The 23971-nt window shown below is 39.9% G+C and overlaps 1 protein-coding gene across 1 annotated transcript; it reads right to left on the reverse strand.

Moving 5' to 3' along the window:
• Nucleotides 1-405: 405 nt before the first annotated feature.
• Nucleotides 406-23403, reverse strand: mdfic2 (MyoD family inhibitor domain containing 2). The gene is given in 8 exon segments (XM_036569699.1): nt 406-519; nt 684-1036; nt 1248-1310; nt 7915-8035; nt 8037-8161; nt 14839-15024; nt 22266-22353; nt 23223-23403. Coding segments are annotated over 7 exon segments (1050 nt in total). The 5' UTR covers nt 23223-23403.
• Between the last annotated feature and the right edge of the window lie 568 nt (nt 23404-23971).

Consider the following 23971-nt stretch of genomic DNA (forward strand, 5'->3'; position numbering starts at 1 on the left):
TGCAAGCTGTCCTTTACATTGTGTGAAAGTTTAATGACGAATGGACAAATATAAAAGGTTTAAAATCTTTTGGGAAAAAAGCATCTCATTTAATAACATTAAAACTTAAGGGTGTTTTTTTCCCATTTTGGAGGTGAACATGTAAAGTGAAGAGGATTGCAGTTGTAAAGTGCAGTGCACTGGTGCAGCTGGAAGATGTGACACCAACTTCCATGCAGAAAAAGAAGGTGCGTACAAAAGACAAGAGAAAACACAACAGGCTGGTGTTGCAGGGAGAAGAGATTTACCGAGGTCGAGGTGTGGCTATGAGGAGTTATAGCAGCCTCATCAGCAGAGGCCACCGAGTGTGGGATCGATACTCTCCTAATGCAGCGCTCATTATTTCTCTGAGTCAATCCTCCCGACTCAGGGACGGACACTAAAAGCACCCCCGGACCGTCCCGGTGGCTCCGGGACCCTTAAGGGGCCTCTAGATGTCCGAGCCCCAGACGAGCTCTCAGGACCTTTTACCACCGAGTGCTGAGGGGACACATTAAGACGGAGTCCTTTTGTGCGCTGCATCCGGCATTTTGATGCGGCTAACAAGAACACAATAAATCGTTCCTCATTACGCAGTAATTAACTCCGCAGCCCCATCCCCCCCACCTCCCAGAGCCGAGTCTTAAATCAACCTCCCCTCCCACCTCCATCCTCTCCTCCCCTCCTCCTGCTGCGCGCCTCTTTAATTTCCTCACCTCCGCAGGGGGTAGGGGCGTACAGATAGTGTATCGCACTCCATCATTTCCTGCCATATGTGCCCTCCCCTGCCACGTCAACCCCACCCTTTTCCGTTGCCCCACCTGAGGGGGGGGGCAGATCCGGACCCCTTGCAGGACAACACCTGGGAGAGGGCAGGAGTCTCTTGACCCGGGAGGAGGAAAATGAACTTTGGAGCCTCGCTCCGGCCTGTTTAAGTGGTAGGACAGTCGGAGCAGCGGCAACGGATGAGAAGTCTTTGCTAACCGCTGGTTGCCGTTCCCCAAAGACCAAGCAAAGTCTACAGAGGTTTTCAAAGAACTTCCACTGTTAATTGTTAAAATGAGGTTATTAATTGGACGTAGAGGAAAATCACCTGTCACTTCAGATGGGGATCACTTGGTGATTGAAAGGTATCTCTAATGCAGGCCTACAGGCCAGCTACGCAGCCCCCATTGGGGATTGCCTATTGAGTCTGGGTAGCCCAAAGGCACATATCCTAGCCTACTTACTGAGAGGGGGTTTCGGCTTTGATTGTGCACGGAACTGACACACCCTCTCAGATGGCCCAGATACTGTAGGGGAGAGTGGGGTACAAACTAACCCAGGGTAAAATGTAACAGATATTTTATGTACTTGAACTGGTTCAAGCAGGTTGGGCTTTTAGTCATCTTCTCGTATTCCCATAGCAACGTCATCGGTGAATTTTCAGAAAGATATTTCTCAAAATTTAACCCTGAAGACTGTTTTTGTATAATAAAAGTATTTTTTTCATCAAAAGTGGTTCTGATTATTGAGTTGTGTTTATAAGTCACATAATTCACTCCTATTTAAGCAATAGAACACGAGAGGGAGTGTGTTATCGAGCCTTCGGCACGTGCCTGCGACCAAATCACAGCAGTGATGTTATTGGCGATAACACACAACCTTGAGTGTTCTATTGCTTTTATACAACAGTTAAATAAATAAAGTAATAAATTAATAAACTGGGCCGTGAACGCGGCGTTTAATATGTTTTAATGTTCGCAGTTCCTTCACCAAATTATAGTTCCTTAACAAGCAGCTTGTTGCTACATCAGAGTAACGAGCTCCGCCCACTCGCTGCACAGCCGGCAGTTCGTTCTCCAGCTCCTCGTTCTCCAGCCAGAAATGAACCCAATACCATTCGCAAAACTAAATGGGCTGTAAGATGCTTTACAGACTGGCTGGAACAAAACAACATTAATATTGATCTGGGAAAAATGGACAAAACTGAGCTGAACTTCGGTTCATTTCTGACTGATTCCAGGTTGTTCAGCTGTTCTTCTGTCACAGCTGCCGACTGAAAAGCTGCTCAGTGGTGATGACAGTTTGGGAATTTAGTGTCGTCTCATCTTCAGAGTCTGACCAAATCAGCTGTCGGTCAAATGTGATCTTAAAACTGTCCATTTTCTGTTTGTGGCAAAGTAAGAATTAAAATGTTCAAATGTCTTGAGCGTCTCCTACAGCTGTCAAAGTTGTTGCTTAGCAACAGCGTCTCAGTGGAGTGATAGTGTTTGTGAAAAAAACGTGATGTTATGGTGAAATAACAGCACAGTTAGAACGCCTCTCAACCAATCAGATTGTGTGGCCGGAACTGACTGTTGTATAAATTATTCCAATCTCCCTATTGGTGGCTGTAATACAGCACCATTTTGAAGCATGTGCAGAACTCACAGCGATAACCAGGTTGAAGTACACCTTCCAAATGTGGGGTTAGTTTAACACACTGTATCAACTAAAGCCCTATTCAGACAGGATTAGCTTTCCATCAGGAGGTGGGGTAAGGCCAGTTTTAACACAGGAAGTTTGTAATGTTTACAACCAATCTAAAGGGGAAATGAAACCTTAGTATTAATGACAGACCTGCGAGTGGCTACATGATTTACGCACCGCCTTTACTCTAGAAAAGAAAACATCAAAACGTTTAATGTAGCCATTATTTTGCTTACCCTACCCATTTACCTTGCTGTCTTAAGAGAATGCAGGGCGTCATTAGTATCGCCATTAACTGACTGACATGGCGCATCTGGATGGGATCAAAATCACAGAGAAACGCAGTGACACTTTATTCTGAGTGTCATTTTTAGAAGAAACAAACAGTCAACGGACTCAGTAACATGTCAAAAACATATGAGGGTCAGGATTAGGTTTTGGGTTGAGGTTAAGATTGGGATTAGGATTAGGTTTTGGGTTGGGGTTAAGGTTTGGATTAGGATTAGGTTTTGGGTTGAGGTTGAGGTTAGGGTTAGGATTAGGGCCAGGGTGAGGGTTAGGTGTTGGGTAAGGTTGGTGAGGTTAGGTTTTGCGTAATGGAAGTAACACATTAACAACACATCTACTTAATGTATCAACAGAACATCTATGAGATATTTACTTCAGTGTATTCAGATGCTTCACTACTGCTGCTTCACTGATATGTTGTTGATGTGTTACTGATAATCTGTTAAGAGTTTATTAATCATCTACAAAGAACCACTCCAAATAAAGTGTTACCAGAAACACAAGGAAATTTTTCATTACCCCACCTCTCCATATAATCTAATCCCAAGTAATCCCATCCAAACAGGGCTTAAGCCTTCCAAAGAAAACAATAAGAGAAATCCTGATCCCCCGTATATATTCAACACAATCATTTTTTATAAGTTTTTATGCACAGATTCATCAAAAACAAAAAAAAATATCTGTCACATACATGAAATACACTACAATTTTAATCCGTGCTGATATCAACTCTTCTACCGTGTGGTCAAAAATACATTTGCCATGTTTGAAATAGTCTCTTTTCAAGAATGATATTTTGATTAACATATTTTTATGTATTGAGGTTGGAAAGCTACTCTGTATATATAGTATATATAGTTTTGAATCAATTGTGTTCTGCATCCATTTACCAGGCTTCAGCAGAGTCCACTACAGTTAACCCTAGCTATGGGGTTAGTTTGCACTCCTGCTGTTTTCAGCTGAATTGTTCATAAATTGTCGGTTCTGGAAGCAAAGTTTTTGTTTTCTTTTCTAACTGAGATGTGTTTCGTTGCTTGTATACAAAAAAAGCTCAAATGCTTTTTAAATTATTCAGCAAAAACCAAAATGTGTCAAGTTGTGCCCTCCTCTACGCTACTTGTGGGTTGAAACAGGGTCTTCCAAGAAACAGATAATCTTGAGTGAGGCCTTATATCAACATTGCTCTTAATACAACTGAGCAGTTGTCTGGTTTTGCTGTTATATGATCAGATGTTTAGTAAACTGGAGACTGTACTGTGAGTAGGGGTGGGCAAAATATATCACAGGACTTCAAGACATTTTCTTGGTACACAATATTTCTCATTACATTGTTGTGTTGGCACTGAAGAGGATGCAGGAAACACTGCGCTAACAGGCAAGTGCTCTTTTATTGAACATGCAGCAAAGGAAATTCACCAGCCCAGACCTACTGAAGTCAGAGTAGCGGAAAGGTCATTAATGGGCCATAGAACTCCTATCTATGGTGGACATTTAACCCACAACCCGATACAATAACACATAAACAACACGTCTCAACTAGAACAACAACAGTGGTAACAGGACCTTATTCGTACCAGAAGTGTGAGTCTTTCCGAGACCCTCTTTGCATGTTAATGCCTCCCAAGCTGCCCATGGTGGATGCCACAACATTTACTTTTTATGAGGTTTGGTAAGGAAAAGTACAGCCACAATACAAAAATACTACCAAAAACTATGATGATTTTTATGCAACGTTTCACAACGAAGTTGTTCTTTAAGTATATCCACAATATACTCCTGAACGTGAGACTGTTTATCCCAATAATGATAAATATAGTCTTACTGCCCAACCCTAGACACTGACTGATTTGCAAAAATACTATGAGTGGTTATACAGTAAGACACAGTGCCACTCAATGGTCATTTCAAACATTCATTTATTCATAAAATACATACATTTTGTGCTTTAATCATGACAACATTCGGTAATATATTTTTAGGCATCATGGCATTCTTAGTTGTACTGACCTGAGACTTATTTTATACAAAAAAAATCACCAAATATCACAGTCCAGACAAGGAACGACGATATTACAAACCTCTTCAAATAACTATACTGTGCACTTTAGGGCAACCACAGCACCGGTCCAGCTCAGCGATTCCTGCTTGCGCCACTTTTATAGCTGCTTCAACTTCTTTGCCCAAAATCACAGTGAAAATGTAGGAGATATTAACACAGAAAGCCCATTAGGACAACATGCCTAAATAATTCCACAGACGCAGAGCAACATAAACCTTTGGGAGCGCGGTTCCACATGGAGCGAGGCTCAGGGAATGCTTGGCGAGATGCTGACACCACTGCTGTTTTTAAAAAAAGGCTTTAAACGCACAATGTTAATATTTCATTGAGCTTTGCCCCACAGGAGGGCTGCTCGTAGCAGGATAAAAAAGCCACTGATGGGAGATCGTATTAGTGTTGTGAGCTTCAGAGGAAAGCCTTGTCTTGTTTCTCATTAATGAGGGGAACAGAGAGATGAGCAACAAAGAAACGTCTAATTATGAAGCAAAGAGAGAAAGAAAAAACAACATGTAAACACGGCAGCCCCACGAAAAGAGACTGTGTTTGTCAATGATACAGCAACACAAATTAACTTGGGTCTTTTTGCATTCATACCAGTATATTCGTACCCTTGCATGCACAAAACTTCAATGGATCCATTAATGGTATGGTTCTACACTGCAAAATGTGAATTGGGACAAGTCCCACAGAAGCATTTAGGGACTTCGCATTACACTGTATAAGGACATACTGAAATAAAGTTGTTCGAGCAGATGATGGGACATTTGCACCATATGCAAAACCATTAGAAAACCTGAACAGCCCATGCTGCTCCCACGGCTATCAGGAAATTTGACAGAGATCCAAAAAGTTTAAGACGTGCAGATGTTTTCGGTTTAACCAAGCATCTGTTTGCGCAGGCATGACTTGTGCGGAAAAACCACAATGGGCCTCTAATAGCTTTTTATGGCACCGTATTAACTCGGTTTTGTAATTACACCCGAGCAATAAGCAAATTGGACACAAACTGAGACCCCTCTTGTTGCAGCCAAATCCGGTAACGTTGAACATGCATCACCGGGCTATCCTGCATTCACTTTATATGGTTTACGAAAAGAGCTCATGCAGTGCAATGGAGGCAGTGATCTACAAGGCCAGGTGACAAAATGACAAATGCTTTTATACGTTAGAAAGAAGTGATATCATTGGGACAGCAATGAACCACTCAGCTTTTGCTAGCTTTTTCATGCAAGAACTGGTTGGTGTAGAATCTCGTTAAAGTATGAAGTTATGGTAAATGCAACAAATCAGAATAATAATCTGCACCTTTGCCTGATTAAGAGTATTTATTCTACTATTATTACTGTGTAGGGCTGTCAGAATTACTTGATTATACTTGATTACTCAAGTATTTAATCAAAAGAATGATTCATATTCACCTTATCAATGACTCAGCAATGATTACATTTACAATCTGAAGATGCAAGAAGTTGATTAGTTGACAATGACACGCGTTTTAAATTCTCCTATCGGACCCTTATGTACACACCCATTTATATGCATTTTTTGCCACGTAGTGTTCTTACTGTTCATTAGGGCAGCAACTAACCATTATTTTCATTGTCGATTAATCTGTGGACTATTTTCTCGATTAATCGATTAGTTGTTTGGTCTATAAAATGTCAGAAAGTGGTCAAAAATGTCAATCAGTCATAGAATCAGAGAAATTTTACTTTTTCGTAAAAAAAAAAAAATCACTCAAACCAATTTAATCGATCACCAAAATAGTTGCCGATTAATTTAATAGTCGACAATTAAGTGATTAATCGATTAATTGTTGCAGCTCTATTGTTCATTTTAGTCCCAGTTTTACTGTTTAGCCTTCGACGACTTGCTTAAGGGTCAAAATAATTGGTAGATTCCATGATTACTATGTAAAATGAGGGCTGAATGATTTGGAGAAAATATCCTATTGTGATTTTTTTTTTGACCAATATTGCGATTGTGATTTAAATACGAATGTTTTCTATAAAACAGGAAAAATGTTGAATAATGTGGGACATAATTAAAATCACAACTCTTGCGATTTGGAAATTGCACTTTTTCAAACTGTGGTGTTGATATAAAAACGATTAGTCCCTCAGCCCAGGTGGCAACCCTACTAATGTCACTGCCAAATATCAAAACCTAAACAAATAAATCAAGCACTCTGTCAAACAATCAAATATTACCATGATATTCTGCGATAAACTGTCCTACAGCCCTCCTGGCATGAAGTGTTGCTGTTTGTGCAGCGAGATTACACTACTGATGTCACTACTGGACAGCAAAAGACAAATGTTTAGCAAGCCAAGATAACAGAACAACACTCCACACCGCAGCGCATGGAAACAAGCCTTCCGTCTTCCTCTGACCTCTCGCAGAGACGGACACATGAACGGCACGCACTCACAAGCGAACGAGTGCAGCTTTCCCCATTATGTGACAAGAGCCCATCTCTGACAGAAACGATCTACTGCGTCGTCGTCAGGCACTCGAGAGAGCGGTCTTCCTGAACGGAGAACAAAGGTTGATGGGTCCTCGATAGGACGAGTGTCCTACAAAACACCGTCTCAAGCTGTTTGTGTTAACAACTGTACTTCAGCTGAAACAGGCTACCTGTCCAAGGAGAATGTGAAGCCCATTGTTTTCCACACTTCACTCGCCTTTGTGATAAAACTGCCATAAGCTGGCTCAAGGGCCTGTCACAGACTATATCTCATACCTCTGCCTTGGATCCACTGAATACAGCTCAGGATCGCTTGCGTTTCTTCATTCACTCGTTATTTCTGCTTCTGCAATGATGGGATTCAGTGCCAGAATGCTCAAAACTAGGTTCCGTACATTCTTTTAGAGAACCTTACCATTACCAAAGAAGGACTGCATAGGTTGTTTGGTTGTTGTAACATTTTGGCTCACATTAAGTGAAATCAGCACAGCCTACCATTGCCTCTTGTGCTGTAACTAGGCTTAGGTCTAGATAATTGGCAAACACTGATGGTAGATATAGACAAACCCATGCTCCCAAAAGCTTTAATACAGGCACAGTCTTCAGTCCTAGCTTTTGGTTTAGCGGTAACAAATCTCTGAAATCTCCATGGCCAGCTCCAGGCACTCGCTTGTTTCATGGCAGGCGTCAAACAGGCCACAGTCGAAGTCACAGTGGCAGTTCCAGTCGCTGCTGTGCACCGGCTCTAAGGGGCGCCGAAAAATACTTGTACGAAGGACAGATGTGATAAGCAGCTCTCTCGCATGTTTCCGGCAGCATGACGCAGAGATCGTAGAACCGGCAGAAGAGGCAGTTGAGAACAATCCCCGCACAGGCATCTGATTGACAAAGAAGAAGGAATTATAGGCAATAAGTAAGGAAGTTATTCCTTATTCATGGCTATCAGAAGCGAGAAAGGCAATGCCTCCTAATGGACAGTAATGAATGTTGACTTGCAGTTTGGCAGTTTAGTCAGCAAGAATTCTTTATAGCTTGATCAGAATGATAAATGCATATGCTAACTGCACACGGTGTGAGCATAAAGAGGCTGTTACAAAAAATGGGAAGCTGTAATAATTTGGAACAGCTGTTTCAAGGAAAGAGAAAAAAACAGACAGTTTAAACAGCAGTAACACTTGTATAATAAAGGAAAGATTTGAGCTATAGGAGAAACTGACCTGTGCTTGGTACTAAACTATATGTCAGACACAGAGATCACAAGTCGATTTACACCGATCAGGCATATCATTATGACCACCTCCTTGTTTCTACGCTCACTGTCCATTTTATCAGCTCCACTTACTATATAGGTGCACTTTGTAGTTCTACAGTTACAGACTGTAGTCCATCTGTTTCTCTGCATACTTTGTTAGCCCCCTTTCACCCTGTTCTTCAGTGGTCAGGACCCCCATGGACCCTCACAGAGCAGGTACTATTTGGGTGGTGGATCATTCTCAGCACTGCAGTAACACTGACGTGGTGGTGGTGTGTTAGTGTGTGTTGTGCTGGTCTGAGTGGATCAGACACAGCAGTGCTGCTGGAGTTTTTAAACACTGTGTCCACTCACTGTCCACTCTATTACCTTGTTGGTCCTCCTTGTAGGTGTAAAGTCAGAGAGAGCCGCTCATGTGTGTCAGCATAGTTTGTGTTGGTCACCCTCTAGCCCTTCATCAGTGGTCACAGGATGCTGCCCACAGGACGCTGTTGGCTGGATATTTTTGGTTGGTGGACTATTATCGGTCCAGCAGCGACAAAGAGGTGTTTAAAAACTCCAGCAGCAGTGCTGTGTCTGATCCACAGACAATGAGCGTAGAAACAAGGAGGTGGTCATAATGTTACGCCTGATATGTGTATGTGAGTATGAGTTGAGTCTCAATTCAGCAAAATTAGCTACTGTGCTAGTCAGCATACCTGCTATAGCCAACTGTTTCCAGTTGCTTTGCCACTTTCCTTTAAACAGTACATTTACTAGATGTAAAACTTTGTTCTGTCCATCAGAATAAAGGTTTTTCTATCATGAAAGACTCGCTAATTGAAACCTGACTCTGCTGTGAGCTGTGTGAGAACAACATTGTGCCTGATTGCGCATCACTGTAGCAAAATTGACAGCAAAAGTCACATGTGAGTTTAGAAACGAAACATCCATTTACTGCATTTACTGCAGGTTCTAATTCAATCAGTTTTGTTTGTTTTGTTTTTTTTCCCAGACTGAAATTTCACAAGTCTTAGAGTCTGAGTTTGAGTTGTTGTCTATAGGGCTCTATAGGAGCAATAGGACTCTCTGGAGCAGCTGCACATGAGCCTAAGGTCTCACGCCCAATGCTAAGCATCAGCTAGAAGGATATAAAGCCCCCCAACATTGGGCTGTGGAGCAGTGGAACTGCATTCTCTGGAGTGATGGAGCTCCATCCAATACCTTTGGGATGAGTTGGAGTTCTAGAACTGATCATCCAACATCAGTACCTGGCCTCACTAATGCTCCTGTGGCTGAATGCAACCAAATCCTCACAGCAATTTTTCAGGTTTTTAAGGTAAAGCCTTCCCAGAAGAGTAGAGGCTGTTACTGCCAATTAACACTTTATTTACACTGCAAAAAATGGTATCTTGTCAAGTAAAAATATCTTACAGTCAATAAATCTAATATTTCTCCTGTTGAAATTGTTCTAAGCTTATTTTAAGATTAACATATTTCCAAACATTTTTACTTTTAAGTGATTTTATTAAGTAAAATTATCCCACTGTATCCTGCCTTCCACTCAATGACCTCTGGGATAGGCTCCAGCAACCCATCACCCCCCAACCACCACAACCCAGAAGGATAAGCGGTTTAGAAAATGTGTGTGTATCCCACTGTACTGGCAGATAATTTTGCTTGTCTTAAGACATGTGCTTAAAACCAGCAAAATTATCTGCCACTATACTGAGATCATTTTACTTTACCTAAAACACATAAAAAATGTTTAGAAATAAGCTAGAAAATCTCCAAATTAGAAATATTACATATATCCACTAGATTTAAGATCATTTTACTTGATAAGATTATATTTTTTGCAGTGAACTCTTCGTTTCAGAAGAAACACTGGATAAGCAGGTGTCAACAAACTTTTGCATGTATAGTGTAGCTCATCACTGTGGTGCAGAACTGTCTGCCTGATCCATCTGTCAATTTATACATAAGCAGAGGATTAAAAGCACGAGTTGAGGACCTTAACTTTATGTTTCGTTAAATAGTTGGGATACAGAAAGTCTTCAACGACTTCGAATTATGAAAAAACTTCAAGTTCACCGTCACATATGTAATAAAACCTAAAAGCTTTTCTAAAGAACTCTTACCTTGGGATTCTAGCTTGCAGAGAGACACTCAGAAGCCCTTAACGACCTCGTGTCTGTCTGCACCTCTTGTTTATAACATTTTAAAAGCCTCCGGTCTCTCCCGTGGCATTTCTTTACACATGCATAATTTAAAGAATCACCTTTCCCTCCCTAAGAGAGAAGGAACTCAGGGAGCTGTTTGGAGATCTAATCAATTACCATCCGTCTTTATTGGCGATCCTTTCTTTTTTTTCTCCTCATGAAAGGGTCATCTTTGCCAAGAGGGAACAGCTTTTTCACACCAGTAGGCAAGATTACATTAACTACAAATACTTTAATGGCAAGTAACTACTGATGAATGAAATTGTCTTATATGGTAAAAGATGCTTTTTTTAGACTAAGCAAGTTTGTAAGTTATACTAAACATAAAACCTGAAAGGGTTTCTAGTGCATTTTCTATCAGCGCCACTGTCAAAATGTTGAAAGATACGGAGTCTATAAAAGACAAATGTACCTAACTGAGCTCAGTGGTCAGCTGGGGGGGCAACACTGTTATTAGCATGATAGAACTGAGAGCTGAACCAACACCAAGAATGTGACTTGCAAAAATTGCTGCATCATAATATCAACGCACAGTGCCCTGTTTTCAATTATTCATGCATCTAAGTATGTAAGCTTCGTCAAATGTGCTGCTTAATTTACTTAATAGTTTTTCCACTGGTATGGCCAGCTTTAAAGTTACATGATTTTATTCTCTCATGTTTTTCCTCATTGTGAATTATACATATATTTTGATAATTAAGAGTTTAAAAATGCACAAATGTATGCTTGTGGCAAGATATAAAACTCATCTTTTGTCACTCAACATAAATAATGTAAAAAAAAGCTGTGAAAAATGTTCTTATTTCATTAAATTATGATTACAGACACTATGGATCACACAACAAGCCTATTATCAGACACAAAGAAGCAACAGCTTGTGCTGATTAGAGATACTATTAACAATTAAGTTATTTCTGTCTCCATTTATTGGCCACACAAGCCTTGGTGAGCATCTGGAGAAAGGTAAATATCCAGTCTAGCACGTGGCAAATTAATAGAAAATGCTTAAGGAACTGCATGTGCATTGAGAGGCAGATGCCACTATGAGTCACAATATCATTCAACATTAATAGAAAGTTGTGTGGCTCCATAATTATATTATACAGACAATCCGAATAAGTGTCACTAGCTAGGTTTTCATTCACATATTTCTGTGCATATTTTGACATATTCTTGCATCCAGCAGCGACACTGAGGTGTTTAAAAACTCCAGCAGCACTGCTGTGTCTGATCCACTCAGACCAGCACAACACACACTAACACACCACCACCACGTCAGTGTTACTGCAGTGCTGAGAATGATCCACCACCCAAATAGTACCTGCTCTGTGAGGGTCCCTGGGGGTCCTGACCACTGAAGAGCAGGGTGAAAGGGGGCTAACAAAGTATGCAGAGAAACAGACGGACTACAGTCTGTAATAAAATCCATCCAAAAACCTGTCAGGCTCTACATGGCTTTAAATAACGAGTCTTTCATTGGGGCAATACCACTTAAAATGGTTAGTTAGTCTGTAGTTTGTACAGCAGCTATGCTAGCTAGCCTAGTAGCTGATCCAGTTGTAGTTTTAATGTTATAATAAGTAAACACAATCTCAAAATAAGCAATAATACATATATTGACTAGATTTAAGATCATTTCACTTGATAAGATCATATTTTTTGCAGTGAACCCTTCTTTTCAGAAGAAACGCTGGATAATCAGGTGTCAACAAACCTTGTTGCAACCTTGTTGCATGTATAGTGTAGCTCACCATTGTGTTGCAGAACTGTCTGCCTGATCCATCTGTCACTTTACACATAAGCAGAGGATTAAAAGCATTTTAAAGAGTTGAGGACCTTAACTTTATGTTTTGTTAAATAGTTGGGAAACAGAAAGTCTTCAACGACTTCGAATTATGAATTAATCCTGCATTTCACGTAACGTCACACTGTACAGTCGCTACCATTTTGAGGACCCAATCAGGGAGTGGCTGCGCTGCGCGATGCCTTCAATTTGCTGTGCTTTGTTAATGATTCACCTGCAAGACGCGACAGAAGCCGAGAGACACACAGACCTTTAACTCAGTGTTTTCACTCCAGGCTTGGAGCCGCTGCACTGTATAGTTCAGCGTTTCTCTCTGCTGTTCACACCTCGTTCAGCTCAAGAAGGGATTAATTAGCTAATAATAACAGATATTTTAACCAGGAAACCACAGTTATGCAGTGCAGGGGTTTCAGGACTGGAGCTGAACTCTGAACTAACTGCAATAGAAAATTTACAGAATCACGTCTGTCGAAACACGACATAGTTTTCCGACCCACGACATTCAGTCTGATATTTAATGCTTATGTTTCTCCATTCAAACCTCATTTAAATCAGAAACAGAGAGTGAAGTTATACCGGCGGTCTGCAGCTCCGTTAGGGGGCGACTGTTCATCTCTCGGCTGTTAACATCAGCTAAAGTTATCTAAAGGCCAGCATTGTTCACATCTGTGTTAATCAGCTGATGTCGTTACCCTCCTATGATCACAGAGTGTTTTCTCCTCTTTATGCAACACCATGGGATCCTTTACCCACCCTGACGTGAAGAGCCGGTGGGCTTCTGTGCTTGTAAATGCTTTGAGAGACTCTCCAGAACAGGGAGAGGGGCTGAGTATAAATATAAATGTCAGGAAAACACAAATGTGGTAGCTTGGAGCAGGAGTTTGGAGGGGAAACCGTATAAGGATTACAGCCTATTTTATCGACTTTGTTGACGTACATTTTTTCTCTTCCAAAGTAAGGAGAGTAATTTTAGCCATCTTTCCCCTCTAGTTACGTTAGTGCGGAGCAGCAAAGCCAGAAATTCGGTCTCAAATATAGCGGCCACAACAGAAAAATCACATGACTGGAACTCTAGGATAGAATAAAAAGAGTTGATCAAAATGGCTTATCTTGGTTTTGCCAAATGTGCGTACCACTACATTCACCTGATGTGGGCAAACTTTTTACAGCACAAAAAAATATCTGATGTACTGACTTGCTGAATAAGTAATGTAAACGTGAATAGAATGAAGTCGTATGACTGTATTCATTTGGTATAGTGTAGTGGGTAACACCTCTACCTTCTACGCTGTAGACTGGAGTTCAATCCCTGCCTGGGTAAGCCCCCTACACTATACCAATAAGAGTCCTTGGGCAAGACTCCTAACACTACCTTCGCCTACCTGTGTAAAATGATCAAATTGTAAGTCGCTCTGGATAAGAGTGTCTGCCGTGAATGTGAATGTATGACTGTAGATACAAAACATGACAGGAGGCAGTAGGTACCACTGGACTAATTAAAAACGAAGCTCTTACCAAAGATAAAACATGACGGTGATGTTAGACAATGAACAGACATAATGTACATACATGTACCTGCCTCCCGATTAGTGGATATTCTTTAGCCATAATATCTGTCAGTGCATTTTTTCACACGCTTGTGATGTAAAATAAAATGCAGCTGCTCAACATCAGAGATTCATAGAAAACATGAATACGTTGTTATGAATGTGACAGTGTTTCATTCTCTTATACAGAACTGATGGAAACTTTACATAACTCTACCATTTTTTATACTAATAACAATCCAGAGCTATAATCTCTATCTGTCTGTAGCACTTTTCAGAATGGCTTGTAAATCAGTATAAGCTGTGGGGGATAATATGTTCCTGTTAATTAATGACAATCATATACACTGCAAAAAATGGTATCTTTTCAAGTAAAATTGTCCTAAATATAGTAAATTAATCTAATATTTCTCCTGTTGAGATTGTTGTAATCTTAATTTTAGATTATTTACCTTATTTCTAGACATTTTTCACTTGTTGTAAGTTTATTAAGTAAAATGATCTCACTATATTGGCAGATAAATTTGCTTGTCTTAAGAAATGTGTTTGAAACCAGCATAATGATCTGCCACTTTAGTGAGATCATTTTACTTAATATAATCTCTTAAAACAAGTGAAAATGTCTAGAAACAAGCTAGATAATCTTATACTAAGAGTACAACCATCTAAAAATGGGAAATATTAGATACATCGACTAGATTTAAGATCATGTCACTTGACAAGATACTGTTTTTTGCAGTGCATCACTCACCTTCAGCATCCTGAGAGTCAGGAAAGGAGTTTGTAGAAGACGAGTCTGTCACAGAGCAGAAGGAATAGGAGGACCCAGCAGATCCCCCATCTTCTTTGTTTTCTCCTGAGTCGAGTTCAGAAATGGGGCTCAGCCTGTGCAGAGTTCTCTCTGGAGCCGTGGCCATCACTTTCTCAGCTGGCAAACCTGAGGAAACATTCCCACATCAGTATAAAACAACAACAACTGATGTTTTTGAATGACGTCAAGATTGATGTATCCCTAATTACATATATAACAAAAGTGACAATAGACCAATACATTGCAATGTATATTTTAGTTACATCAGACTACTAGATAAGATTACAAACTATTCCCTATTAGACAGAACAAGAATGTACACATTAGGGATGTACCAATATTGGAATTGTGGGCTGCTGCCGATATCTGATATTTTTATTATGTACACATCTGCCAATGCTGATACCAACAGTACATGAATATTTATAAAATGTAAAAGATTAGACTAGGTCTCCTATGACAAGCATTAGAGATAAATAACATTGTTTCTGTAGGGTTATAAAGGCAGCAATAGGAATAAATTACAGATATTTCAGCACAGTAACCCACCTAAACATCCCGCTCTTCTCAAATCAAATCAAATCACGTTTATTGTCAGATCACATATACACAGGTGTGAAGGTGAGTGAAAATCCTAGGTGCGTAGCCCCTTTGTAGTACTTAAATATGCAAACAATATATATGTACATATACATACATACATATATATATAATCACACTATAAATACACACACATATACATATAATATACATATTAGTATGCACACAGTATTGCACCATTCCAATGTACAATAATAATAGTTATAAATAAAAGCTGTACAGTTATATGCAATATGTGAGTCTGTGGTAGATAAGTGGGATGATGGGGAGGCAGAGAATAGAATATTACTATATCGCTGCTCTCGGAACAAAACCTTGCATCTCCATTTTTGACGTTTTTCAGTTTTTGCCATAATGTGCAAATGCCTGTTGTCCTTACATTGTGTTTTAATTTCATGATGAATGGACTAACAGAAATGACCCAAAATTACTTGGAAAAAAGTCTGGTTCCATTGACTTACATTAAAAATAAAGCATGTTTTTTCCTTCTCCTGTAAAATTACCATTTTGGAGATACGAGGTTTTGTTCGAACAACAGCGATACATTCCAGATTATAAAGATATGGATAGAAAACGTGCAAGATGTCAATCTATTTGTGCAGGTATAGATTTGCAGTTACAGTAAGATCGGAGTGAGTCTGGAGTTCAATAAATATGTAAACAAATGTAGGTTTGGAACATCGGTCACATATAAACATCTGTGCAATTTTTTTTATCTGCCAATACCGACATGATTCTGATATCATCGTGCGTCCCCAGTACAAATGGCAAAGTATCAGTATTGTACACTCTCAGCTGAAATGATGGCAGATATCTTTTGTCTATCTGCAACAAAACCATTTTCTCATAGTGTGCTGTGGGCAGTGACGGCTCTCTAAAATGTATCAACAAACACGCTCATATTCAAAGTGAATGAGGGGAGATACCAAACAGCAGAGCCTCTTTTTGGCCTCAGACACGCATTTGTCCCCAAGCTAATGTTTCTCAAAACACGGTGGCCAAATCCTGAAATACACTCCTGCTCACCCACCGGTCTCAAAGCCCAGAAATCATTCAATAATGAATCTGCCTTTCACGGACAGATCGGAATGCAAACTATTAATGAATTATGGCCTTGGCTAGAGCTCGCCTGTTTATTTTTCTCCCACCTATCGCCAATGAATTATTCACTGTTCTTTTCTCTCTTTTATTTAACATTTAATGTCTTATGATTAATTAACACACGGGACATATTTTCCGTACAGGAATCTGCATTGTTAGTTCAGAATAAAAGAGAAAGAGAGAAAGACAAATGAAAATGGCTTTGGGCTGTATTGGCTGATTTTTTTTCCCTCCCCCCTCCCCCTCTTAAACTGAATAATTCAGAAAAGTGGGTAAAAAGTAATTTGCTCGGAAAGTTCTGAGGCATCTATTTGTGAACACGAACACACTGCGCATTTGTGGACTTGAGAAATCTATCACTTGTGCTTTATGATGGGAGGAAATGAAAATATGTCAGCCACAAGGTTCAGTGGCACAGAGTATAACCTCCATATAACCAAGTCTATACAGTGTGACTGTACAACACAGGATACGTATCACGATGTGTAGTTTATCTAAAGTTTGATAAAGTTGGAACTGACACAGTGCGACAGGAGAGCCACATTTAAAACAACACGTTTAATGACTTCATTACCTACGTTTCACATTCTGCATGTAAACAGGACTAATTATGTTCTATTTTTAATTAAATATGCAGTTGGTCAGAGTTCTTTAAGCACAGATATTCACTATATGATCAGAAATGTATACTGTGATGTAAATTAATCATGATAATGAGGACACAGTCATACCACCCACCTTTAGTTTAACAGGAGGGTTTATGAATCGATGGGTATAAAATCACTGAGGGTTTTCTGGGGAAAGCGAATTATATATTTACATATGAAAGGTTTTGTAACAAAACACTATGGCTACGTTTACATTAGGAGCTTCATTGCTCAAATCCGATTTTTTGCTCAAATCCAATCTCTCTGACAGGATGGTTCACCCTCGTTTAGGTAAGTGATTCAAATCTGTCGTTAATGCGAACGAACCGGCGTCCTGAAATGACCCTCATGAGCACATCCTACTCAGTAATGTCACGTCAATGAATCACTGCATCATCAGCAAACAGACTAACGAGCAGAACGAGCTTCGCTGAGAAGATAATTAACTCTGATCAGTTCTTCATTATTAGAGCGAGACGAAGATGAAAAAGGTGAGATGTGTTGCCATGGTAACGCTGAATCATGGCGCACGCGCAGTGGAAGAAGTAAAGCACATGAATTCCGATCTGAGCATCACATTAAGTTCGCATGGCCATGAATCGGATACGTATCCGATCTAGGACCACGTATGAAAGTGGCTCAGGTCAGATTTGAAAAGATCAGATCTGCGTGTCCACACAGCCCTGAAAACATCAGATCTGAGTCACATTAGAGCAACAAATCAGATTTGTGCTACTTCAACCTGGTAATGTATCCTTTCCAGAACAATTTCAGCTACACAGAGTTTTTTTAAAAGAAAAAGTTGATGTTAATGGAAAACCCATTCTTATGTCTCTAATTAGAATAGAATAAGTGACCCTTATTAGTCCCACAATGGGGAAATTTCACCTCCGCATGTAACCCACACACACTAGGGGGCAGTGAGCACACTTGCCCGGAGTGGTGGGCAGCCCTATCCACAGCACCCAGGGAGCAGCTGGGGGTTGGGGGTCTTGCTCAAGAGCACCTCAGTCACATACTGTTGGCTCAGGGGATCGAATCAGCGACCTTCCGGTCACAAGGCAGGTTCCCTAACCTCCAGCCCACGACTGCCCCAAAACATGAGTTTAATTTTTAAATAAACTTTTTATCCCTCAGGCTGAGCCCTATTTTAACTACACCCCTGCATGTTAGAGCAGGAAGTGAGACTGCATCCCTGTCCCTCATGGCCACATGGTGAGCAGTTAGATCTCATTGTTTTAAAATAAATGTGTCCCAAAGTCTGAAAATCAGTGTGGAACATTAACACTTGTCACTACTGAAACGCACATTTTCTGCAATTAAGTGACTTTTTTGCATTTTGATGAAAAATATGATGAGCTTATGTGCGTACAGCTGTTCAAAACTGTCTGCTAGTCATGTATTGTCTAGCGTTTTTGAGTTCTGACCTGAGAGGGAGTGTGTTATCGCAAAATAACGTGATGCTATTCACGATAACACACAGCCTCGAGTGTTCTATTGCTTTAATACAACAGTTAAATAAATAAAGTAAGAAATAAACAAACTGGGCCATGAATGCAGCGTTTAATATGTTTTAATGTTCGCTGTTGCTTCCGCCAAATTATAGTTCCTTAACAAGCAGCTTGTTGCTACGTCAGAGTAACAAACTTTTTTTGTTCCGACGCAACATTATAAGCACAATCAGGCTTATGACACTAGAGCTGGGAGGCAGGAGGAGTGCTGGAGTGAGGTGTTGATAGACGCTGACCATTTGCAAACAGGCATTTGCATTGATGCTCTGCTGCACCTCTAATAATTATTATATAAAGCAGGACGACACTCGCTGCCTTCCAAAGCCGAGGCAGCAGCCGAGGTAGGGCGGGTCCTCGGTAGGGCTGTCCTATGAAGACTCCTCCTTAGTAGCCTATTGGAGCAAATGGAGCAGTCCTAACGAGGCTGTGTGGTGACGTCACCAGAGCGGCCCGAAACTTGTGAGGGAACTGGTGAGAGAAAATGGAGCCCACTGCATTGAGTTTGTCGCTTTTTCATGTCTTCACAGAATGGAGGAGATGTTTTTATGCAGTACGATAAACTACATATTTACAAAATATGATCTATGGACGAATTCAAGTAGGTGAACCATTTACATTTTAAAACAAGTTCTGCTCCAATGGCTTCGTTTTCCGCTGTCTCCTTCGTGGGTAACCGAAGGCCTGGAAGGATACATCTGATGCGTCCTTCAAATCACCCAGAATGTAGGCTGCATAGGATCCTTCACTTTGGAGCGGCCTTCTATGACGCAGCGGCCGAGAAATGCAGCCTAGGCTTTGGAACGCAGCTATAATAATGTACTGCAGGACCAGAGTTAGCAACCTGAGCTGGAATTCACAAAGCAGCCTTGAACGTGCGCGCAGCTGTCGGCAGCACTCTGAGGATGAATACAAAGTCATCAAGGGTTTTGCTGGGAGAGTAAATAAAACATAAGAGTGAGAAAGGACAGGATTGTAAAAGAGGAAATCTAGAAGCATCACTCACACATAAAGGAGTGGCCATTAACTGGGTGATTCTACAACTGTGGTGCTATTTAGTCTTTGTAAACTTCATTTTTAAAAATAGTTCTTTAACACTGTGTTGATTTTTTTAGCATAGAATCAGCAAATACACACACAATCAGCGAATACACACACAAAATCAGCAAATACACACACACAATCAGCAAATACACACACACAATCAGCAAATACACACACACAATCAGCAAATACACACACAGAATCAGCAAATACACACACAGAATCAGCGAATACACACACAGAATCAGCAAATACACACACACAATCAGCAAATACACACACAAAATCAGCAAATACACACACAGAATCAGCAAATACACACAAAAAAATCAGCAAATACACACAAAAAAATCAGCAAATAAACACAAAATCAGCAAATACACACACCCAATCAGCAAATACACACAAAAAATCAGCAAATACACACAAAATCAGCAAATACACACACAATCAGCAAATACACACAAAAAATCAGCAAATACACACACAATCAGCAAATACACACAAAAAATCAGCAAATACACACAAAATCAGCAAATACACACACAATCAGCAAATACACACAAAAAATCAGCAAATACACACACAATCAGCAAATACACACAAAAAATCAGCAAATACACACACAGAATCAGCAAATACACACACAAAATCAGCAAATACACACAAAAAATCAGCAAATACACACAAAAAATCAGCAAATACACACACACAATCAGCAAATACACAAAAAATCAGCAAATACACAAAAAATCAGCAAATACACACAGAATCAGCAAATACACACACACAATCAGCAAATGAACTGCTTTCTTTGCATTCAGGAGGACATTAAGGATATTCTATGGATTTACTTAATTACTCTTTAAATTATTCATTTTTATATGCACTCAAAAATCCGATCATAATTATGATCGGATTATTGAGTGCATATAAAAATGGTCATATAAACACCATACTCCGATCTAGAAACCCGATTATGAAATCCAATAAAGAGGCTGGATTCGAGCTAAGTAATCAGATTTCTCAGTCTGCGCATGCGCGAGATCAGACGGCAGTACCAGCAACAAAACGCTTTTAGAGCGACGCTGAAACCAAACACGAAATGAAGGGATTTAAATGTTCTTCATCTTCTAGGTGCTGTCTGTTCATATTTTCAGGTAAAGTCGCGCGATGTTTAAAAAAAGCCGAGGCATGAAGTTCGAGTTTTACGTCACGTCTGCAAAGCAGAAATCTGATTACTGTCTGACTCATATAGACTCAGAGTTTCCCATTATCTGATTACTCAAGTGCATGTAAACATGTTGATCAGAAGACTGACAAAATCTGATTTTCTGCAGTTATCGGATTATTAAGCGCAAGTAAACTCACTCAATGATATTCAATCTTTATTAAGTAACAGGGCTGAACTTAAACATATCAATATCACAATATCAGTGCTAACATTTCTTCTCCCCGTGATCTTCAAGCAATTTGGATGATGATCCTGCTGGACATGTGACTCGCGGAATAGTCCAGATATTTCATAGTACATTTTTCATAACCTATAATGGACGACTAATGAACACAATAATGCCAAAATAACTATTTTTAATTGTTTTCATGATTTTATTTTAAGGTAAAGTCTGGTTGACAGGTAAAAATGCTGTTTAAATACTAAGAGCTGTAAATTACGGATGCCCTAAAGGGTCATAGATTCGCATGCTTTATTTTTTTTTATTCCATTTTGCCATGATAACGACATTTTTCCTTTCGAGTTATTTATTATTATTATTTATTATTGTTATATCACTATCCCAACACAGTGAATGTAGCTTTTTGTGGAGATCTCAAGATATTTATGGCATTATAATGACACGAATGTTATCACGATAAAACAATGACCATTATGCCGTCATAATAACCTCAAGAAAACATAAATACGACGAGATCTCAGGAAAAGAAATGAAAATAACTCCTTATCGCATAAAAAAGGAGTAAAAACAAGCAAATCAAATGTAATATCAGTGGGACACAGGTGGCACGATAATCGTGGAATCACTTTTTTCTACATTTCTGCATAATTTAATGGCTGAGAGGTACAAAAAGTCATTCGGAGTCATCAGGCAATGTATTCATAATTATTTCATGTCATATCTTTCTGTAAGGGAGCTTTTAGAGGCATTAAACTCATCAGATGTCTGGTTCCTATCAGCACCACTGTGAACAATTTTGATTTCAGTAAGTTTCTCTAGAACAGAGCATTTCACACCAAGCCACCCTGAATGACTTTGAAATTTTGAAAAATCAGTGGAGTTCCCCTTTAACTATATTTAACCCAGTAACTAAGGCATTATATCAGAAATTAGTGCATGTTACTGGATTTCCATTAGTGAGTTTAACAGATGAGTAAAGTAAACCAAAAAAATAAATAAATAAAAATAAGACATTTGTTGTGTTTTATAGTGTATGATGGTGTCTAACTCACCATCTCCAGCCAGGGAGGCTCTCTCCTCAGTCTCAGTCAAGACAGGCTCCTTTACCTCCTCATCACGCCTGGACTTTTTTCCAGCCATCTGCCAAACCACAATAAAACAAACGGCATATGAAAAACATAAAAACTCTACAGAACTTATTATTATGATACCTGAAGCCTGGATTCCTACTCATGTTCGAAAATTTGACTATAACATCATTTAAGGTGGAACGGGAAAATTCGAATAAGAAGCTGGTGACTAAGAATGTAACTTAACTGCTGCACTATTTAAGGTGGAACGGGAAAAAACGAACAAGAAGCTGGCAACTAAGAATGTAACTGCCGCACCATTTAAGGTGGAACGGGAAAATTCAAATAAGAAGCTGGTGACTAAGAATGTAACTTAACTGCTGCACCATTTAAGGTGGAACGGGAAAAAAACGAACAAGAAGCTGGCGACTAAGAATGTAACTGCTGCACCATTTAAGGTGGAACGGGAAAATTCAAACAAAAAGCTGGCAAATTGAATGTAACTGCTGCACCATTTAAGGTGGAACGGGAAAATTCAAACAAGAAGCTGGCGACTAAGTATGTAACTGCTGCACCATTTAAGGTGGAACGGGAAAATTCAAATAAAAAGCTGACGAATAGGAATGTAACTGCTGCACCACTTAAGGTGGAACGGAAAAAATCGAACAAGAAGCTGGCGACTAAGAATGTAACCGCTGCACCATTTAAGGTGGAACGGGAACAATCGAATGAAAAAGCTGGCGAATAGAAATGTACTTGCTGCACTATTTAAGGTGGAACGGGAAAATTCGAATAAGAAGCTGGTGACTAGGAATGTAACTTAACTGCTGCCCCATTTTTAAGGTGGAACGGAAAAAAGAACAAAAACAAAACAAAACAGCTGGCCAATAAGAAGCTGACTTCAGATCGCCTGAAGCTAACGTTGTCACTTTTACTCACTTCTTCATGACGGGCTGTAACGGCTCCCCGTAGAGACGCTAGCACTGAGGCTACTGCAAGCTCACGCGGGAAGAGACAGATAAATATAATGATCCCTTTGAAAAAAAACTCTGATTTAAAAGTCTAGCGATAATAAATGGTGCCAACTTGCTAGTGAGCTTTGGACCAAGAACTGATTCGGCACCTGTGGGGAACTTCGAGCTCTTCCCCGCTGTCCCGGCTGAGGAAAAGTGATTGGCTGAATCTCAAATGCCTCCCTATTCCCTACAAAGTGCACTAGGTGAGTGAGGAGACTATGGCTTCTAAACGCAAACAGTGTCCCGTTCTGGATTTCCGCACACATGGCCGAATCCCAAATGGCTCTCTGCTAGACATACGATGCTCTGTTTTTAGACAGAAGCTACTGACCTCTGAAACATCGCGACCTACGTAGTGCACTAGGTAGGGAGTATGGAGCCATTTGTGATTCAGCCATTGAGACGTGCACTTGACACACCCCGCCATTTGCGATGACGTTCAACTGGCTGAGGGAACACTTAGGCCTACATTTGGTTTACTTTAAAGGGGAATTCCACTAATTTTTAAAAATTCCTCAATAAATTAGTCATTGAGATGTCAACAGGGTCATTCAGCATGGTTTGATGTGAAGTGGTTCATTGTAGAGACTTTCTTTACAGTGGTGCTGTTAGAAACCATAATAACAATATATATATATATATATATATACATAAAAAACACATGTCTTCTGA

Source organism: Colossoma macropomum, unplaced genomic scaffold (genome assembly GCF_904425465.1).
Source record: "Colossoma macropomum unplaced genomic scaffold, Colossoma_macropomum, whole genome shotgun sequence".
In the NCBI taxonomy this organism is placed as follows: Eukaryota; Metazoa; Chordata; class Actinopteri; order Characiformes; family Serrasalmidae; genus Colossoma; species Colossoma macropomum.